General features: G+C 39.2%; 1 protein-coding gene across 9 annotated transcripts in view; it reads right to left on the bottom strand.

Annotated features, from left to right (window-relative positions):
* The window catches only part of Pde4d (phosphodiesterase 4D), a 1,511,116-nt gene that overhangs the window by 250,181 nt on the left and 1,239,006 nt on the right, over positions 1-21,929 (bottom strand). Inside the window, exon 1 of one of the 9 annotated variants that reach the window (XM_031359974.1) lies at positions 9,946-10,821. The exons of the other annotated variants lie outside the window; for them this stretch is intronic. Within the exon in view, the coding sequence (XP_031215834.1) occupies positions 9,946-10,010 (65 nt within the window). The 5' untranslated portion in view covers positions 10,011-10,821. Of the gene's footprint in view, positions 1-9,945; positions 10,822-21,929 lie in introns of those variants that run through there. 9 annotated transcript variants of the gene reach the window in all.

Below are 21,929 nucleotides of genomic sequence, written 5' to 3'. Positions count from 1 at the left end.
GAGAGAGAGAGAGAGAGAGAGAGAGGAGAGAGTAAATATAATTTAAAAACTTAAGTTATGCTAGATGTATCTGAAATTACATTAAAGTCCACTACAAATAAGAGTAGCAATCAGATTCATACATTTATTTACCTGAAGTAGACTAGTTCTTAGATACCTGTTTTTACTTCAAAAGCACCTTTTAGAGTTTAAATGTTTTTCTCCAAAAATTTCATTTACTCTGTAAGCCTCACTATTGGTTCTAACAGCTATTCTTGATTTTACTTGACCAGAAATGTTAAAGACTAACAAAACGTTGCCAGCAGCTAGCTAGGACTAGGGGTGTGGAGAAAGAGATTATAGGTTCTGTTCTGTGGTCCCATTTATTTAAAAGAGTTTATGGTTCTCCAAACTGGTCCAATGCCAGGAAGGAAGAAAACAGTGCAATTTATAGTCTGACCAGAGCAGGAGGGTCAATGAGCTGAGTGACTGAGGAGGAACTAGATAGCTCTCTAAGGGATGGAGCTATGTCAAAGTCCACTCTCTATTTCTTACACATCTCTAGGGTCTACGGTTGAAGGACTGGATGTAAAACTTGGGAGAAAAGACTGTCAAATATGCAGAAAAGGGAAACATTTTCAGAGGCAGGAGGTGCTTGAACTGAGGAGGGCCGAAAAAAGAAGGCTACGTAACAAGCTTGCTGGCCACTTTTTGTTACTATCTCCACAGAAAATCAGGTATACCTGAAGTGTAGATAGTGAGGGAAAATAGACCATCAAGTCCAATAGCAGAAGCCACAGGGAGAGTTTAGCTGTAGACAAACCGGGGCTTTCCTGTAGCTGTATGATTTTACTAGCTCTGAAGCTTCTATTTTACCCAATATGGCTGCCATGCGATGCCTGACAAGAAGGCTGAGCTGACTGAGCAGATGCTCAGTATTCCGTGACTATCATCCTTATTTGGTCCCATGCAACTGCTCTAGTGGATTTAGGAACCACTCTCCATGCTGGCCGGTGATGCAGCCATAGATCAGGTCCCTGATGTTTTGAGACAAAGTTGTAGCACCAGAAAAAAAAAAAAAAAAACCCGTCACAGCCAGTAGAGGCTTATAACATGTTAGAATACCACTGGCTGCAAGATGTCTTATTTTACAGTGACTTATTCTAAGTAAGTGGTATTATGTTAATTACTTGACACAAGTGCTGTGCCACATTATAGTGGGGTGACATCATGGATACTTGGAATTATAATCTTCTGGATTCTACATATACATGAATGTTTCACATAAATTAATTACACAGAGCTGAATGACTCATCTGGGATATGTTTTAAACTGGAGGAAATATTAAGTACAATGGGGGCAGTCTTATCGAGGAGGTCTGAAAACAATCATGCACAGAAATTACATCTAATGAGACATTTTAATGAGTCACATAGGTGTCATTTACAGTTTGGAAGGGATATTTTAGAATACAGAATGAAAAGAGGCTAGGAACACCAACTTTCAAGTGCCAGGAAAGAGACACTACTTATCAGTTTCTGTGCCTACTGATAACCAGTGTGATGGGTTAATATTTAAACTAAGGGTCTAGAATTAGATATAAACAAAGCTTTCTAGTCTTGTGGGTTACGAACATCAGGACTAGGGTATGTGAGTGGGTCAGGCCTCTCTCATCCCTGCACTCTGAAGAATGAGGAAAAAGGATGTGAATTTGAGGCCAGACTGGGCTATATAACAATTCAAGGACAGCAGAAATTACACAGTGAGATCTTATCTTAGAAGAGAAAAGTCAATAAACCAACTTGACAAACAACCAAACTAAACCATCAGGAGTGTGTGTGTGTGAACCATGTGTGTGTGTGTGTGTGTGTGTGTGTGTGTGTGTGTGTGTGTATGTCTGTGTGTGATGTATGTGTGTATATATCTCTATGTATATGTATATCTCTGTGTGTGTGTGTTCCATTTGTCTTCTAATTTCCTGTACTCTCTCAAGTGGAATAGAAACACAAGATGACTTTTACTCTGTGTGTGTGTGTGTGTGTGTGTATCTCTGTGTATATGTATATCTGTGTGTGTGTTTCATTTGTCTTCTAATTTCTTGTACTCTCTTAAGTGGAATAGAGATACAAGATGACTTTTACTGTGTGTGTGTATCTCTGTGTATATGTATATCTGTGTGTGTGTGTGTGTGCGCGCGCTTGTGCATGCACACTGACTTCTAAAACAAGTGCTCCTGTGTCAGCAGCAGTGTGATGAAACAGAATAGACTGCTGGAAGACCATTTCCAGTGCGGATGGTACCTCTCTTTAATGTTTCCTAGTCTTTGGTCATCCTTTTCCAGCTCATCCACTGACATCTTTCCCTTGTATTTTGATTGCTTTTTATTCTAAAGAACAGCTTAACCTTTGGGCTCCTTCTCACATTCACAGCCTCCTCCCAGCCTGGATGCTCCTAAGAGACCAAACACTTAGGAAACTGGGGTCAGCTATCAACTACTTAGAATTTATGTTTCCCCTGCTGTGCTAAGAAATTGTACCCACAAGTCCTGCAGTTCTCCCTAATCTTTATTCTTTTGGAGCACTTCCTAATTCATGCCAAACCAGACTGCGCAGAGAGGCACTTACTTGGACAGCAGAGGCATATCGCAGGCATGGCCTCGGTTACTTATCTCTACATTAACATTTAACTGTTCCTCATCCTAGATCCCTATCTTTTGTGACCACAGGATGCCTCAGTCCTTCCCCAAATCCCTTATCCCTGGAGAGATAGATTATTTTTTCTTTTACATTTGTTTATTTAGGGTGTGTGTGCTTGTGAATGCCATAGCATGCTTATGGAGGTCAGAGAACAATTCTCATCTCTTCTCATCATTGGGTATTGGGATTGAATCAGGTCACCAGGGTTGACAGCTAACATGCTTAGCTGCTAAGCTACCTCACAAACCAAGAGATAGAACTTTAGGTGAGCAGTCATCTTCAACCCCCATGTATAAGTAAACATGTAACATGACCTTTTCTTTCCTTCCCTCCTTTTCTTCTCTTTCTCTTTCTCTTCCTATTCCTCTTTCTTCAACAAGGCCTCACTATGTAGTCCAGCCTGACTGACTTCAAAACTTCCTATCCCCCTACCTCTACCTCCTGAATGCTGGACTCACAGGCATGTATGGCTCTTATGTTGGCTTTTGGTAGACTATGCTTCCGTTCCAGCTCATTTGAGTAAACCACTGTTCTTGTTTTATTCCCACTCTATGGCCTCTGTATGTTCAGGTTTATTGTTTTCCAGAGATTGTCTGTGATTCTCTGAGGCATCATTCCAGGAGATAAGTGAAAACTCCAAAGGCCTCATTAAATCCTTCTTCTTCAGTTTCACCCTCTTCTTCGGCTTAATCTTACAAGTACTAATTGTGTGGACCTGTGAGTAACCACCCTAATTTTATGATTATACTCTGCCTCAATACCTCCTTTTGCAATAAATCCCATGCTATGATTGGAGTGCCTGCCAGAGGGATTATTGTGTGGGCTATTTCTTTACCTCTGATAAAGGCAATTTTTAGTTATAGGGTCCAAACCATCACTGCCATAGTGCGATGAAGAAGAAAAGAGATCAAAGGTGCTACTACGCACAAGAAAAGATCTGCCTCATTAAGGCCTGTCCCTGGGGAAAATTCTGCACATGGCACTGTTTACTGGGAACTTGATTCATTGAATCTGGATTCATTGAAGCTGGAAAGAGTGTAGGACAAGCTCAGATGCAGAAGCCAGACTAAAGACACACTTGCTTTGGAAGTATTTAGTTCTAATTCAGTCACCAGGATCAATTCCTGATCTGTCCATCACACAGTGTTAATGAGGAATGACAGGCTCTTTCCTGACAAGTCTAGCATAAAATTCAAGATAGAAACATGAAATAACATAGATATTAAAATATGGTAACCCTTACCTCTTCAGTGGTTTCTTTTGAGCCGTGTCTATGACTCTAAGACAGCGGGTCTCAACCTTCCTGATGCTGTGACCCTTCAACACAGTTCTTCACGTTGCGGTGCTTCCTAATCATAAAATTATTTTCTTGCTACTTCATAACTATAATTTTGCTACTGTTTTGAATCATAATGTAAAGATCTGTGTTTTCTATTGGTCTTAGCCCAACAGTACATGTTAGAAACAGAATAAAAAAATGGCTTATTTTCAGAGACTCTCTAAATTTCTGACATTAAAAGACAAATGTATTATATGCTATGTGCTATGTGCTTCCCTTGTTATGTTTTAAATAAAACCCAAGGTGTCCCAGCCACTTCTAAAAGCAGTACATGTATATGTCTGCTGCAATATGGATAAGAATTTAACATAAATAATTAGATTAAACACATGCACCCCATGGCCCAAACTATAAAGCACTTTGACAGTCAGTTGTCACTCAAGCAAAACCATTTGTATGGTAGAAATGTAGTACATATGCAAATTCCATATATTATTCTATTCACAAAGTTTCTAAAAAAAAAAGACACAGGCAGGGAGCTTATATACCTCTCAAAGCCAACATTTAACAGTTTGAAACTTCAGGCAAAGTCTTAGACATTTTCCTTTTTTTTTTTTTTACCTTAGATGAGCTTGCATAGAACAGAATTAAACTACAATTAGAAGGATGATCTGTGGCTCTGTATTCTCCTCTTTAGGACACAGGTGATCTGACTCATAGGAGCACAGAAAGAATATCATGGGCTTAATGATGTGAGTACAAAGATCTTTCAGATAGACAGTGTTCAACACCCTGCCCCAAACTACATCAGCTCGCATGCTTCTAAGAAGATAACTTCTGCAGCTTGTGGTACATTTAGCTGTACTCACCAGATGGCCAATTTTGTAGTCACAAAAAAATGCTAATTAAATAGACAGTAGAGGGAGGCAACCTGCTGAATTGAGAAAGAACATTATCTTTCAAATGGACACACTTGGGTTCTGTTCTCGGCCTTCTCTGGCAGCTGCTAGTTCCAGGGCCTTGCCCCAGTCTTTTTCTCATCTGGAGAACATAGATATACCAACTCCCTCCTTTCAGTGTTTTATGGTATGTTATATGCTATATTCTCCCATGTTCTATTCACAAAAGGTCCTCCATAAGATGAGAGCTAGAAGTAGTGTTATTAGTGTTATTAGAGGAACGCAACAACAATTATATGTTAAATTACTAAGCAGAGGACTGTAGTGGTGTTAGTTAGCAACTATGTACAATATGTAAGTTAAATTGAAACAAGAAGAAATGAGGATGAGATGGGAGGGTTATAAGTAATTATTCCACCAACATATTAATCAGGGATGTTATATCTTCCTTTTTCTTTTTTCAAATACTTATAAACTAGTCATGCTAGCCTAAGCAAATGCTTTTTTTTAAAAAAAAAAATTATTTTACTGTGGTCTTAAAGCCAAAATAACAATGCTCAACCAGCCTGAAATTTTATGACCTTAGGAGAAGAGAGCTTAAAAAAAAAGTATAACCATTTATTGGTCTGAGCTGCAACATAATTCAGAAAATGTTATCAGCTTTTTATTGGTATGCTTAAAAATTTTGGACCCTGGGGAAATTGTTCATATATAATTATATATAACGATGTAAGGATTTGTGTGTGTATATGTATAAAGCTTAGTTTGTTTAAATGCACAATCAGATTTTTTTGTTTTTTTTTTTTGTTTTTTTGAGACAGGCTTTCTCAATATAGCCCTTGTTTTCCTGGAACTCACTCTGTAGACCAGGCTAGCCTTGAACTCAGAAATCTGGCTGCCTCTGCTTCCCAAGTGCTAGAATTAAAGGCATGCACCACCACTGCCCGGCCACAATCAGATTTTTAATGAAAGTTTCATGAGTGATATTTTCTTCATGAAGAAGAGATCATGTAATACAGAATTACTGTGAAAAGCCTGAGACTTCCATTCCTGTCATTTTTACTCTATAAAATACCTAGCATCAAAATATTGGAATCAAGCTTCCAGGACATTTCTGACTATAAGTAGAGTATATATGTTCAACAATAAGATTAAAGTTTGTTTCATGAAAGCTGCAGTCATGTTTAAGGGGTGCAGCTCTATCGCTAGATACACAAAGATCTTAAGTATAACAAGTGACTTCGGGACACTGAGAGTTCTGACAGCTGGGGAGGCACAAAGGCAGTTTTATTTACAAGTGGTTACTTACATTTTGAAGGCCAACTAATAGTTTGGTTCTTTTACTTAAATTAAATCAGACATCTTAATTAAACTAATAAAATCATATCACTTTGATATGCAGCTATGAAGTAAATCAACTTTTGAGACAAGTTCAAATATTAACGGAAATGAAATGCTATTTTTGGGGGTAGGGGGGCCTGGAGAAATGGCTCAGCAGTTAAGAGCACTGGCTGCTCTTCCAGAGGACCCAGGTTCAATTCCCACTACCCACATGGTAGCTCACAACTGTCTGTAACTCTAGTGAGTTCCAGGGGGCATGGCACCCTCATGCAGACATAAATGCAGGCAAAGCATCAATCTACATGAAATTAATCTTTAAAACAGTAAAGGTCATGTTTTATTACATAGAATTTGAAGACTAAATATTGATACTGAAGCAACAGAAATAGAAATGCAGGCAAAGTCTCAGCAGCAAACTTACAATTTTTACTAAATTTATGAGAACAGGGCTGGAGAGATGGCTCAGTGGTTAAGAGCACTGTCTGTTCTTCCAGAGGTCCTGAGTTCAATTCCCAGCAACTATATGGTGGCTCACAACCATCTGTGATGGGATCTGATGCCCTCTTCTGGTGTGTCTGAAGATAGCGACAGTGTACTCATATACATAAAATAAATAAACAAATCTTTTTATAAAAAAAAAGAAAGAAAAATTTATGAGAACAGCAAAGTATATACATTGAAGTTTTCTCAACTCATGCCATAAAAGTGTAAAAAGAATGTGTGAGAATCTGTGCCAGAGTCACTTTATGTTAGAACATGATTCGTAGTCAGTACTTGATGAACAGCCACTGAATAAATACATAATCCTAATCCTTAAAGTTAAAAATCTGTGACATGGTCTACAGCCATAACACCCTGAATGCGCCTGATCTCGGAAGCTAAGCAGGGTCGAGCCTGGTTAGTATTTGGATGGGAGACAGGTGGGAATACTGGGTGCTGTAGGCTTTAAAAGAAAAAAATCTGGGACATGTATTACAAGAATACAAATGGAATAATTTCATTTTTTTTTAATTTATGAAGTTTTAATTAAAATTAGGATTGTGTCAGTGCCATAAGGAGAGTGTGAAGTATTGTGAATGTGTTATTCAATCACTTATGACTGTGCCACGGGTCTGATTAAGGCTATAGCCAGCAAGTGAGAGTAGATGTCCTGTTACAATACATATGGAGGGCAGCAGATAGAAAAAGAGCAACAGGAAGTCATCTGAAGCACTGGATATTTGCTTAGAACAGATAAAAACCCTCTAAAGATAGGGTTTGGGTTTGGGACATTCCTGGAGAAGGTCGCAGATTTGGAGAAAGTGGGCCACTGAAACAGAAAATAGATTTACCTAACCAAAGCAAGATGGTGAAGTCAAAAGATGAGCTTCTCAATTAACAAACAAACAAATATAGATACTTGGAATGAAGAAAAATAAAAGGTAAATTAACAGGTTCTTTCATGTAAACTCAATTGTAAAAGGACAAGTTGGCTGAGGAGCTAGAATGGTAACATTAGCAAGCTGAGCTCCCAGGCTGGTGCAGAAGTACAGAGATGTCGAATTTTAGGCAGTGGATGTGCATGCCTGAATATGTTCCTGAATCTATGTACGCGTGTGTGCATGTGTGCGTGTGTGCGTGCGTGCGTGCGTGCGTGTGTGTGTGTGTGTGTGTGTGTGTGTGTGTGTGTGTGTATGCGTGTGTTAGCAAGCTGAGCTCCCAGGCTGGTGCAGAAGTATGGAGATGTCGAATTTTAGGTAATGGATGTGTGTACCTGAATATGTTCCTGAATATGTGTCCGTGTGTGTGTGTGTGTGTGTGTGTGTGTGTGTGTAGGATGTTTTAAAATAAGCATAAAATGAAGAACTATGTTTTTAGTATACGATTCTCACAGTTCTAATTATTTGAAGCATACAGTGATATTCTCGAGTAATCAATAGTTTTCAGTCACATGTAAACTTAATTAGAGATGTTTCTGTAATACACAGTTCTATCTACGGATCAGTAACATTAGAGTGACATTCATTTATTATACAAAGATTGCTTTAACAGCAATACCATGTAGGTTTTTTTTTAAGGTTAAGAAGACTCACCAGCAAATCAGTATTTTAATGTGTCTTTTGAATTGTGACTCTACTTGTTGACTCTCTCATACAACTTAACATTATAATAGTCTGTGACAATGACTTAAGCATAAGGGTTGTCTGTGTTACTAACTACTGCCAGCTGAAATAAATAAATTATTGTCACTTGAGCCCTGGAGCTAAAAATAAATCTTGATGCTATTTATTTAACTGAGATCTTTTCTTCCACTTATTTGTGATATAAATCATAAATGTGTGAAACCTACTTATATTCTGACTGCTGTGTCAGAGGTTTGCATTAGCTATATAAATTTATAAAAGGATTTTCTGTGTTCCCCAGTAATTTTTTTTGTTGGGGGGAGTTGGCAAAAAAGAAAAAAAGGACCTTGCAAATATGTCTCCAGATAGAACGTTTTCTTTCCCAGCCAACTTGTAAAGCTGTTTAGTGTATTCTTTAAGAAGGAATGATAAATATTATAAGAAATAGATTCCTTTTCTGGAATTTCTTAAGATTCACAGAAATACAACGGAGGGCCTCATTTTTATTTCCAGTCGACTGTGAAGGACTAGTATGAAAAGCAGGGAACAATTAGCCACTCACACAAGCAAGAGCTGGGCATCCTATGCAGATAACTCATGTATTTCAATGTGAGCTTGTTTGCTTACATAATACATCCTGTGTTTCACTGCCTGCCTGATTCTACCTTAATCTTTGCTTTTGCTTTAATTTCCCTTATCCAGCATGATTTTTCCCCCCCACATCCAAGAAGTGAGCTGTTAATGTAAACAATTCATAAGATTTCCCTCTAGCTGGGCAGTAGTGGTGCACTCTTTTAATCCTAGGGCTGGGGAAGTAGTGACAGGCAGATTTCTGAGTTCAAAGCCAGCTTGGTTGGTCTAGAGAGTGAGTTCTAGGATAGCTAGGGCTACACAGAGAAACCCTATCTCAAAAACAAAACAAAACAAACAAACAAACAAACAAAAAGACTTCCCTATAGGAAATTCTATAAATAGCTAGTCTAGACTCAAAACTAATTTTATTGGGAAGTTTTCTCTAAGGACCATATGTGTATGATCATATCAAGTTAGGATTAGGGAAAAATAGAATGTATATTAGATTCAGTTGAAGGGGACTTGCATTTCACTGAAGTAAAACTTTTATATTACCCACAGCATATTAGTAACAAAGTGAAGACGAAGTGATTGACTGACTGATAAAGAATTCGATAAGTTCACGTTTAACCACGTGGGTTTATATTCCAGGTGCTTTTTCTGTAAGCCATAAAAGATCTCTAGCATCATTAACTCCTAACGCTTGGCAGCAGCCAAGGCAATGTTTACAGTACTCAAAAAGAATGAGAAAATAGGCACCAAATCAGACAGTGAGAACTAGCAAGCTTTCATTAAAAAAAACAAAAACAAAAACACTGCTTTTATTTCTCTCCCTTAAAGTGACTCTAAGTTGCTATGGCCCACAAGGAGTTAAACACACACACACACACACACACACACACACACACACACACACAGGATAGAAGAGACAGGTTAAGGAGGAAAATAAGGAATAAAGGGAGCTGCCAGTAATATGTTTTCCCTCAAAGTTTTAACATCACACCTCATCAGCAATTACTAATACTTGTGTTCTATGTCAGTCTTAAAGGGGAAGAAGGAGAAAGAAGCACTTTACCAAACTGCCTCCGTTGTCCTCAGGGAACTTGTAGACCTGGATCTCGGCTTCATTATAATGCTCATTTTGAAGAAGGGAGACAGAAAACGAAAAAGGGAGAGGGAAATGCTCAAGTCTTCTTCTGATCAATACTTATCAGCAGGCTTTCCACAAAGGTTTTGGAGGTTTCTCCACTGGCTGGGAAGGCTGCCTCCTGCCTCAGCTCTCAGTGTCGCCGGCAGCAGGCGGGCTTTCCTCTTTCATACCCAAGCAATGGGCTCTTCCGAAGGGAGTTCCTTCTCTGCCTGCCTTGCCCACAGAGGAACTGGATTTTGAATCTCATCTTCATCTGGGTCACAAGGGAAGCCAGCCCAGCGAACGGGTCACTTAATCTCTTTTTTGCAATTCCATAACAACGGACTTGGAGGTTTTCCCCCCTTAGGCACTCACTCAGGTAGTGCAAAAGGAAAGTGCCTGGCAGCCTGGTGACACGCAGAGGGCGAGCTGTCAAGGAAGTTTCATTTCAGGGCGACCAACCGCGGGGACAAAGCTCTCTGCAGAGCAAAGGAGTCGCTGGAGGAGCACTGCTCCGTGGGCTGGGTGGCCCGAGGTACCTGCCAAGCCAATTTCCGCTGTGTCCCCTGAGAACGCGGCTGCGAGTCTTTGTGAATGAGAATTACCATCCAGTTTCACCAGGCAGAAACTATTCCTCAAGGGCTGAATGACGTCTGTGAGAAGGCAGTTCAAAACATCGCAGGGAAGTGAGAAAGGGAGAAAAAAAAGCGCCCAACCCGGCCTGGTCAATTGCTGACTTACAAAGCAAAGGGGCGGAACTCTGAATCCAGAACGCAGGACAGCAAAGCAGCCACGCAGACAGCAGAGCTCTGGAGACTTTCAAGGCCATGCCCTCCTCTGGAAAAGCAGCTGTCTGTGTTATTCAGAAAGGACTCCCTCTGCGAGCACCTTTTATAAGGCACACACCCCTAGCCATTGAACTTTTCTTCTTTATCTTCTTTATCAAAAAGCAAAGAAACTGCCTCAAAGTCACTTTTCTCTCAGTACCACTAGGCAACTTGGACAGCAAAGCTGAGGGTACTTGAGGACTCCCCAGAAATTCATTTCTATTATATCAAAAAAAAAAAAAAGTCATGCTTTAGGTTGGTGCGGAGATGTGAACTGTCCCTTGGAAATTCAACGAAGTGGCATGGTAGCTGACCTCCTTGAATGAGATGCTGCTGGGGTATTTAAGCTAAAAAATCTAATGTAACATGTTGGTCAAGAGGTTACATGTACTACAGCTGTCTTCTTGCTGTTTTAAGAACCTATTTTTTTTATAATGTCATTGATTTGTGTATCGAGGCTTAGGTCACCTGGTTCTTAACAGCCCCTCAGAAAGGGACTTTATGTCATGCCTAATCTTTGCTACTTTCAAGACCTGGACTTGACCCACAGGAAGCATCTGAAATAATTAGTAGAACAATAACAAATGGTTATCCCTGAAATCATGTGTGTGTCATATATATATATATATGTATATACATGTGTATATATATATATGCAACAGTAAACAGATGCAGTAGGTAGCATTTGTATACATTTGTGCTTATAAATATGTAAGAAAATAACCTAAGAAAAAGAATTTGAGAGGGAATAAGAAGGGACATAGAGAATGGAGAAAGGAAATGGAAGGGGGTGATGTAATTCTATTTTAATTAAAATTTTTAAATACTTAAGAAAAAATACGTTTCTATGATGGTAGCTTCTCTGTAAGTTGGTTCCAGTTGCTCCTGACAGAAGTAACATTTCCATGCCTTGCCTATCGCTTTCAACATTTACACAAAGGATGTATGTTCCTCTGGGTGTGCCGACTTCGATTATGTTGAAGGTGAATTATCTAGCGAAACTAAGCATTCCGAATCTTCAGTGACGTTAGCCAAGCATTGCTTCCCCAGTCTGACTGGAACTTGGTATTTATTTAGCATTTGGAGACAGGATGCTTGAGTGTGGTTGTGACCCACCCAAACAGCTTGGAAAATTGATGTAGAAGGAATGAAGTTGGTGGAGACTGGGACTGCTTATTACAATAACAGGCTGTTCGCACCTTAGTGTCCATTGGTGACTTTGTCCTCTCTGGGGACTCTCAGGCTTCATAAAGTAAATGTCAATAAATTGCTTTCCACATACTTCTATCCATAATCCTTTCACTTTTCCTGTACTGCCCAGGGACGTTCAGGCCTTCTTAGACCTGACCCATCTTTAGAATATTGCTCACACTTTAGTATATCTCATGCAGGCTCCCTAAACGCATATTTCTAGAAATTCCAAAGAAAGCAGGGAAGACATTGCTCGTGTGCATGTGTGTAATGGGAGAGTGGGGTGTTTATGGATGGTTTACCCTTATTTATTTTGTGAATTTAAAAGTGGTTAAAAGGAGGAAAATCTCCAACCTAAATAAAATTAAGAAGCTGTTTGAAGAGCCCTTTTCCTTGTTTCCAGGTTTACCAAACGCAGAAAGCTAACACTGACCAGAGAGTACAGTGTCTGCGTGCAGTGTTAAGCTCTCCAGCAGTAATCATGCTGGTGTTCCTCTATCCCCAGAGAGGATATTGTCCCAGTGAGATAACTTACTTTACCACCACACCCTTCTTTGTCACACACACAGCAGGAGCCCAAGTGACTTACTTGCCTACAATTACCCAAGGTCCAAAAAGCTTTCTCAGAAGTCCCTACCACCCAGCTGCCAGGCCCTCTACTAACACTGAGTTCCAGTCTCATAGGGACTAATGCATGGCTTCCCCATGCACCCAGAAATGAGTGTTAAGCTAGGAATTTGAAAACATGGTGCCACTAACCAGCTCAGTGGGATGGCACTTGGAAGTTGCCAGTACAGGGGAGGAGTGGTCCATCTACCTTCAGGTTACTGAGATTTAAGTCTGTAAATGTTGGTTCTACCTCTAACACTAAAAGGTAGTGACTAACTTAAAATGGAGCCGCACCCTTTTCGTTCAATGCCATCCCTATTCTAAGGCATATTTTTTTTTCTCATGAAAATTTCAAAAATAAAATGTAGACATCTGAGAGTGTCTTCTTTGAATGGAGGAGATACAGCCTCCCTGTTTTATACAAATGTGTGATGAAGTCCAGGTTGGCAAGGGTGCCTGGCCATGGAGAACTGGGCCTCTAACGCACATGCCTTTGTCTACAGAGTGAGGAGGAGAAGTTGCCACTGTTTCAGCAGTGTTCATTACTAGTCACTGCCCTTTGATGGATTGCTATGGACGGGAAAATTTAATAGGTACCCCTATCTGTCTATATATTGTTGAATGCAACCATCACAATTTCATTCATTAGAACACTACCCAGTTCCTCTATATTAGCAATTGACCTATATTACTTCTTGATATTTGTATCCTTACTCAATCTCATCTTTAGAACGTAAGCTAAATTTAGAAAGTACTTTTATATTTATTCTGAAAATGGTTTGATATGCTGGTTATGTTTTCTCCGAAGTAAAACTGAATATTAATAGCAGGGTATTGCTGTTAAGTTACCTAACACCTCTCTCATACAACTATTAGGGCCCAAAATGCACCACAACAGCTTTCAAGGGAAGTTGCCTGTATTCCAGTAGATTGGTTATACCTGAAGATACAGTTTCACCCTTCTGTCACTCACAAATGAGTGTAACTGGTGTAACTGACATTTATCCATAACATGAATTAAATATTAGATATTAACTGACACCAGTTGAGTAAGTTATTAAGAGTGATTTTTAATACAAAATGTAGTTTTTCTCAGACAATCTTACTTTACCATACCCTGTCTAGCACCTAGTCTTCTGCCTTCTCAGTAAACTTCTACTTTTGGATTATAATAGACACAGTCTACTTTCAAATTGTCAAGCACAGATGTTCTTAGAACCATATTAGGACCTAAATATTCAGGCCAGCCTTATGTACCTAAGTTCTGAACTACAGATATGCCAAGTCAACTCTTTAGGAAAAATGGCCATGGACATCCGTTTTTACAGTTTCCTGGTATTCTACGCTGTGTCTGAACCTTAATGAACAAGTCACTTTGAACTCTTGCAACATTTCCTTGTTATTAAGAAGTACTGTGTCATTCTCATTTATAGAGGGGGATTTTGAGTTGCTTCCTAGTGTTTTCTTTTTCTTATTACATTCACTATGAATACATCTGGATGCAATGCTTTCCTATTGACAAGAGATTCCTAAATTATCAAGATCTTAGGAAGTACAGAATACTATATTTTGAAGGCTACTTTTAGACTTCCTGCTTTCATAAACTGTCATGTTATAAAGTTATCGGTATTGCATGTTAATCCTCTCCTCAGTGCTCAGTGTATTACACTTCACATGTTTAGGTTTTAGGTGGCATATAGTCTTAATGACTCATCACATCCCTACAAGGGAGACACAAGAATAGTAGTTTCATGCACAAAAGCAGTCAATCATTTGTTTAAAAATTCAAACTCAGTTGTGTACCTTTCCTTAAAGCTTTTCTTCATTGTGTGTGTGCATGTGTGTGTGTGTGTGTGTGTGTGTGTGTGTGTGTGTGTGTGTGTGTATGTGTGTATGTGTGTGTGCCTATACCCACAGCCTCCTCCTATATCATTATTTGTCAGACTATTCTTTTTGGCATTGTCCTATTTTTCCAGAGAAAGATCTACACTTGCTTATAAATGTTTCTGGTGTGGGTGGAGATGGATCTGAAGGTACCAGCGATGTATCTGAGGACAATCATTTATCCCTCCTGTTTGTATGGCTATCTTACTTCCTTGGCCTAGAATTCTTAAATCCACCTTCTCTGAAGTGGGGAGTGATATAAATCACCATGCTGAGAAAGGGAAAGGGCTATAGATAAATGAATATTCTATCCTCTATTTTTAGGGGATATATATATATTCCAGATTCATTTGCAGCATTGGGGGCAGCTCAGCCTTCTGCCCTTTATTTGGTTATGTCATTGGCCATTTTCCTATGTGCATATATATGTAGTTTGACTAGGAATTACAGACATCTCCCAACTTTCTGAAATATAAACTGTCCTTTTGTTGTTGCTGCTGCTGCTGTTGTTGTTTTGTTTTATTTTCCATTGGGTACAATGATTATTACTTTGATTTTTCTAGGGCAAAATTAGTGAGCACAATCTGTTTTGCACTGTAAAAAGTTAGAAATACACTAGCTTCCCTTTAAGAGGAAATCATTGCTATGTCTATGGAAGCTCATATACTTTAAACTCTTCTTTATCATACAACTATAGCTTGATCCCAAGTATCTTGCCATGGTAAGCTTCTAAAAGATTTTACTTTTATTTTTATTTATTTATTTATTTATTTTTTACTTTTGGTTTTTTGAGACAGGGTTTCTCTGTGTGTAGCCCTGGCTGTCCTAGAACTCACTGTGTAGACCAGGCTGGCCTTGAACTCAGAAATCTGCCTTCCTCTGCCTCCCAAGTGCTGGGATTAAAGTCTTGTGCCATTTATTATCTTTAAGTATGTTTGATTTATGCATTTGCACGTGGGTTTGTGCATGAGAATGCTGGTACCTGAGGACAGCAGAGGAGTTGGATCCCCTGGGAGCTAGCGTTACAGATGGTTGTAAGCTGCCAGATGTGGGTGCTAGGAACTGAAGAGGGATCCTCAGGAAATGTAGTAAGTACTCTTACCACTTGGGCCATCTTTCAAGCTTCTGAACATTATTATGTTTTTAAACTATTTACAGTTTAACTTTTTCTGTGTACATTGCTCAGTGGTGTTATAAATAGCTACACTACTGTGTAACCAACTTCACTGTCTAGTTCCAGAAATCATTTTGCTAACTGAATACTGTGCTCATTAAACAATAGTTTCTAGTACCACTCCTCCTAGGCCCTGGCAACTGTTAACCCTACCTTTTGTTTCTATGAGCTTGACTAATAAATATTCTGAATGGAATACTAAGTCCTAAGTTCTAGTGGTAGACTGCTGAGCTTGGTGTGGCCCTAGAACAGGGCCCTGGTGTGTGTCGATGGTTGCTGTGGGCATAAGGCTTGTTTATATATGATGTACATATTTTACATTCCTTCGAAGAATATCCTCCTTGTTAATAACTCCATGATAATCTTAAACAGCATGAGTACAGGAGGCAGAGGCATGGCTAACGTCTCAGCAAAGTAGTAAATGCTGCGACCTTCAGGACAGCCGTTAAGGTTATGGGAAAAAAACCCTAAAAACATATTAGAAAATACATAATTTCTCAACTATGCAAAATTATAAAGATGTAATATGAATTATGAGGGGCTTCACGAATATAAAGGAACAGAGATAGCTAAATTGTGAGCCAGCTTGTCAGAAAAATACAAAGACAGGCACATACAAAGGCAGGCAGATTCCTGAGTTTAAGGTCAGCCTGGGATACAGCAAGTTTAGGCCCAGGTGTCTATACAGAGAAACACTGTCTCGAAAAACCAAAAATAGGAAAAAGAAAAATGTACGCTTGCTATCTCCTAAGAATCAAAGGGTCCAGGATGCTGATTCATAAAAAGAAAACTAGGAGTAAGTGACTGGATTGATATGTAAAATAAAAGGCTGGGCTTGTGTTCTGCAGGAGATAAGTTACCTAGAGAACTTTCAAGGATAAGGAGAGAACTGTTTGGAGAACTGATACATATACAAGCAGGCAGAGGATGGACAGAGAGATCTCTTAGAATAGCAAGACACAGAATATAGACAGAGAAGTATCCCGAGAGAAAGCAGAACACAGAGAGAAGCAGACTGGAAAGGCTGTGTCAAGCAGAACACAGGTAATCAGCTTGGATCTAAGATTTGACTTCAAGTTGTTCTTTTTGCTGCTCCCAGACACCCCTCCCTTCTCTCAGAACCCCTCTCCAAGCCAAGGCTGGACTTGAGATCTTGACTTCAATTCTCTGGATAAACATTTCTCTGGATAGCTAGATCTTGTAGAGCCCAGGTCCAATCTTTTATATTACATATCAATCCAGTCAGCTTTCACTAATCCTCTACCAACTATTTGATTGACTTTGAGACTGAAACATCTTTGTCTTGACTAATACTTGGTATTTTAAGATATGTTACCCTTTTCTGGTCTTGCTTAAATATGTGCATTCTAATCATATTGTAACTTTACCCATTCTGAGGCCCCAGTGGTCTTCTCTGTTTAAAGTGATTCCTAATTCCTGATACCTATCCCAAAATATAACATATATTAAGTAGAATATATACTAGAATAAGATAATATATGTTTATATTATATGTAACACATATATTATAATGTTATACACACACACACACACACACACACACACACACACATATATATATATATATATATATACATATATATATATATATATTGTCTTTAGTTTACAGGTAACTATCACTAATGGCCCCCTCCTTTTCTTTTCTTTTCTTTTCCTTTCTTTTCTTTTCTTTTCTTTTCTTTTCTTTTCTTTTCTTTTCTTTTCTTTTCTTTTTCTTTTAGACAGGGTTTCCTCTGTCCATCCCTGGCCATCCTGGAACTCACTCTGTAGACCAGGCTGGCCTCGAACTCAGAAATCCACCTGCCTCTGCCTCCCAATTGCTGAGATTAAAGGTGTGTACTACCACTGCCTGGCCTGGGGCCCTTCTTTTAGAGCACTGTGAGAAAATTTCTGGTTTTTATTAAAATAGGGTTTGAAAAATAACGTGTCAAAACTGTTCAAAGAAGTTTTAATGATAATGAATCCCTTCAAGTAATAAGTAATGAAAAAAAGCTTAGAAACCAAGCTTCCTTCAGAGCTCTGTAATTCCTTTTGTTGATGCCATTCCCCTGCACACGCTAAGAGGAACAGCACATTAGTATGGCCAACTCATCCTTTGCCACACATGACAAATGAGTTTTCTTTGACATAAAACATCTGCTCTTTGAGATTATGTTTAGCAATTAGAAAAAGTCTGGAGGACCAGGTAAGAAAGAAGACGTGGAGTCGGGCTGTCTGGGTCTAGTGTCAAACCCTCCCGCTCACTGGTTGGTTATCTCAAAATTGTTTAACTTTCTCTCCATCTCTGCTGCCTCAGCTATGAAGTGGAGATAAAATAGACTTTCATGAGGATTAAGAAACACAGACAACTTTAGCACACAGCATGATATATACTCAGCACTCACTTGAATAATATTTGGTACTAAAAATATGTTTGAAAAGAAGAACTAATGCGATTTGGAGGAATGCAGATTGAAAACTTAAAGAAGGCAAATGCTTTTTCACACAAATCCTGGAATAGGAGTTGGGTTAAAAATCATGTCTTACATTTTCATCCTAGTTTATATCCAAACTTCCAGGATACCTTTACAGAGCCAATCAGGTATAGTTTTCCTGTCTTCTCTTTTTCATTAAAAGTTTATTTCCCAAATTGGGTTATCTTTTAAAGACACAAATTATAATATATTTTTCTGATTTTTTTTTAAAGTGCAACATTTCTTACAGAGTCACTTCTGTCCCCCTTTGTGGATGCGGCCACCATCAACCAGCCTCACCCCTGGTATTAGTTTTGAATGAAGGTTCCTGGAAAATAGTCACCTACCTCTCCGTTAAAAGATTCTGTCAGGCTGACGCACAAACTGTCCCCTCCCTTACAATTTCTTTCAGAGGTGCCCTTCCCTGACAGGATTAAAGTTCTGGCTTTTACCTCTATTACTCCTCAGGAATTTACTCTGGACTCTCCTCCCCTAGATATCTGTACAACACTTCTTTCAGTGTGCTTATCCACTCAAGAATCACTAAGTTTATCTTCATTTGCCCTAGCTAGCCATCATAAAATAAGGCACTAGTTAATGTTAACAGTTATCTGTCTTGAGAAGACACTTGGGTGTCCACAGTGATGGGAATTCCCTGAAAGCAGGTATTATCTACTCACTTCTGTATTCAGAGTAACTACCAAAGAGGCTGGTTTACTTAAAAACAGAACAAACCCTTGGGGGACAGTCCTTTTAGTAATTTCCTCCCTCAGGCCTTTGGGAAACTTGCTTCATGGCTGTAATTAAGCTTCTGGAGATGGATATTGTTATTATCTTCTCATAAACCTCTATTCCTAAAAGTTACGTCAGCACCTCTTCCCACCCCCAAAATAAAACAAAGATCCTAGAACATTCTTAAGATAGAAAACATCCACTTGAAACCACAGGAATGAGTAGGGCAGGGTCCGAAGGACCTGTAGTTAGTTGACAGATCTCACTCATTGTCTCTTGAAAGAAAGGAAAGATTCTTTCCTAAGTAGTCAGTAGAGATGGCCTTTAGTCTAGGGGAAACCATTCATTGAAGACAGCAATAGGACTTTTTGAAAGCTCAACTCTGAGGAATGACTTTTCCAGGAAGTTCTCCTCTACAGCTTGGAAAGATGATGGTGAGGATGCTAACTGCATGTGGGAAAGTCTACCCTAATCAGTCACCTATTCACTTCTGGATGAGAAGTCTGTCTCCCAAGTTGGAAGCCTGTTTCCCCACCATTTCTCTCAGCTCCTACTTAGAGTCACTAATAAGGAAGTGTTCTTCATGAATTAGCATGTGGGTGTGCTTCTATCAACTTCCAGAGAACATTGTAGACATGCTCATCAAATAAGGGACCTACAATACTTCCCCAGGATGGAATGTGAGTCTTGTTGCTCTAGAGAAAGAGAACCAAAGGACACGGGAAGACTCCACTTATCCTGTCCTGACCAGACTCAGGGAAAGACGCTGGTTAGGTTCAATCTCTCATTTAACATTTCAGACAGACTCTTGAGCTCCACACTAGTATTTTTCTTCTACCAAATTATTGAGACAGCTGAGGTCCAGACAATGTTAAAGGGCATGGTCAAGGTCTTAAATTGAAATGTAGACTCAGTTACCAAGGCCATGTACAACCTGAGGAAATCTTAGACTTCAAGATGAATACATAAATATCACACCATGCAGCATCTCAACAGAAACCTAATTTTAAGTTTACAGCTCTTAATTTTACTCAAGGTAGTTCATAATTTTCAAAGTGATTCAAGAAATAGCACACCACCTGGAAATACTGAATATAGAAATGAAATTAAGCAAGTCTTAGATAAAAATGGTTGGCTAGATAAAGTTAGGATCCCTGTCCTAGTTTTCTTGAGTGTCTTTAATATTGAAATCATTAAAAATTAATTATTTCCATTGCAGAAGTTGAAACTTCCAAGATATGTCATACCAGATAATATACATATATACATATATATACACACACATCCACATTCACACAAACACATCCACACACACACACACACACACACACACACACACACACACACATATGTATATATAAAGAAAATGCACTATTCAGTAGCAACTTAAAAAAAAAGGATGTTTTATTTTACTACATTGATTCTTCCCTTAAAATAACTAACTTTCTGTTCTCTTTCTAAGTCTGTGGGTCTATGGTGTTTGCAGTTTACTTGTTTGTTTATTTGTTCAGAAAGCATTGGGAAGCAGGCTGGGGCTTGGAAAGCCAATGTAGATACTGTTTAACCAGACCTGGTCTATCCATCTGTGCGCTCCTCTAGGGAGAAAGGCAGATTATTCATTCCAAGCATTCAGTGGACTCTAAAAAACCACAAACAACGCAGAGCAGAGATCTTCAGACCAATGGGTCTGGTGTGTCGGCTGGGTTCTGAAAGAAGCTGCTTTCTCTGGTGTGTCTGCAGGAAAGCTGGAGCTCAAACATGGGACTTGGCAAGAAGTTTCCTCATGGAAAACTAAAAGAAGAAATGAAGCCAAATGCTATTTTCAGGGCAGAATGTTATTCCATATGGAGAGCATGCACAAAGACACCCTCCCAGCCAGCCTGTGGAACTCAAACCTCTTCTTTAGCTGACATTTCTGCAGTGAGTTGTATTGCTCCTGGATTGACACTACTTCCTTTATTGACTCTCAGGCTTCTCAGAGGATGGCTCATTAACATTTTTTTCTTAAGGAACACCTTAGAGTAACTGCAGATTATTACCAAAGTGCAGCAATTTAAAAGACATAAAGTACCAGCTTTTTAAAATTGCAGTTTACAAATAAGGATCTCAGGCTTTGGCACCTTTGTGAGCTCCATACATATTGTTCCCCATAGATTAATAGAGGCTCATTTTCCCATATACATAAGGAAAAAATACGATCCGGAAAGAGGTCGTTTAATTTTGCTTTTAAATTCTGTGGCTATCACTAAATAGATATGACTGAGGGCAGCACTCTGGCTGCTTTTCAGTCATCTGGAATTTCTGGGAATATTTATGAAATGAAACATCATCAGTGTACTGGCTGGTTCTGTGTGTCAACTTGACACAGGCTGGAGTTATCACGGAGAAGGGAGTTTCAGTTGGGGAAGTGCCTCCATGAGATCCAGCTGTGGAGCATTTTCTCAATTAGTGATCTAGGGGGTAGGGCTCCTTGTGGGTGGTGCCATCCCTGGGCTAGAAGTCTTAGGTTCTATAAGAGAGCAGGCTGAGCAAGCCAGGAAAAGCAAGCCAGTAAGAAACATCTCTCCATGGCCTCTGCATCAGCTCCTGCTTCCTGACCTGCTTAAGTTCCAGTCCTGACTTCCTTTGGTGATGAACAGCCATGTGGAAGTAAGCTGAATAAACCCTTTCCTCTCCAACTTGCTTCTTGGTCGTGATGTTTGTGCAGGAATAGAAACCCTAAGACAATGAGCCCACAAATTTTTATTCAAAAGAAATCATAACTTTTTTTATGAATCCTCACTTTAAATTATTGCCGTTGGCAGACTGTTAAGATTTGAGCACCTAAACTTTCATGTCGGTTCTGTGGCTTTCTTTTTACATGTTTTTGAGCTGCTGAATCCATTTTTTTGTTTTTGGTTTTTTGTTTTTGTTTGTTTGTTTTTGTTTGTTTGTTTTTGTTTTCAACAGCAGGCCAATGGAAAGATCATGAGAAGCAGGCACTGAGATCCATGGCGGTCATTGAGTACAGCAAGGTTCAGGAAGAGTGGGTAAGGGAAG

The sequence above is a fragment of the Mastomys coucha genome, unplaced genomic scaffold (genome assembly GCF_008632895.1).
Source record: "Mastomys coucha isolate ucsf_1 unplaced genomic scaffold, UCSF_Mcou_1 pScaffold8, whole genome shotgun sequence".
NCBI lineage: Eukaryota > Metazoa > Chordata > Mammalia > Rodentia > Muridae > Mastomys > Mastomys coucha.
Note: the sequence above shows the minus strand (reverse complement) of the source record. Positions and strands in the feature narration are given on the sequence as shown.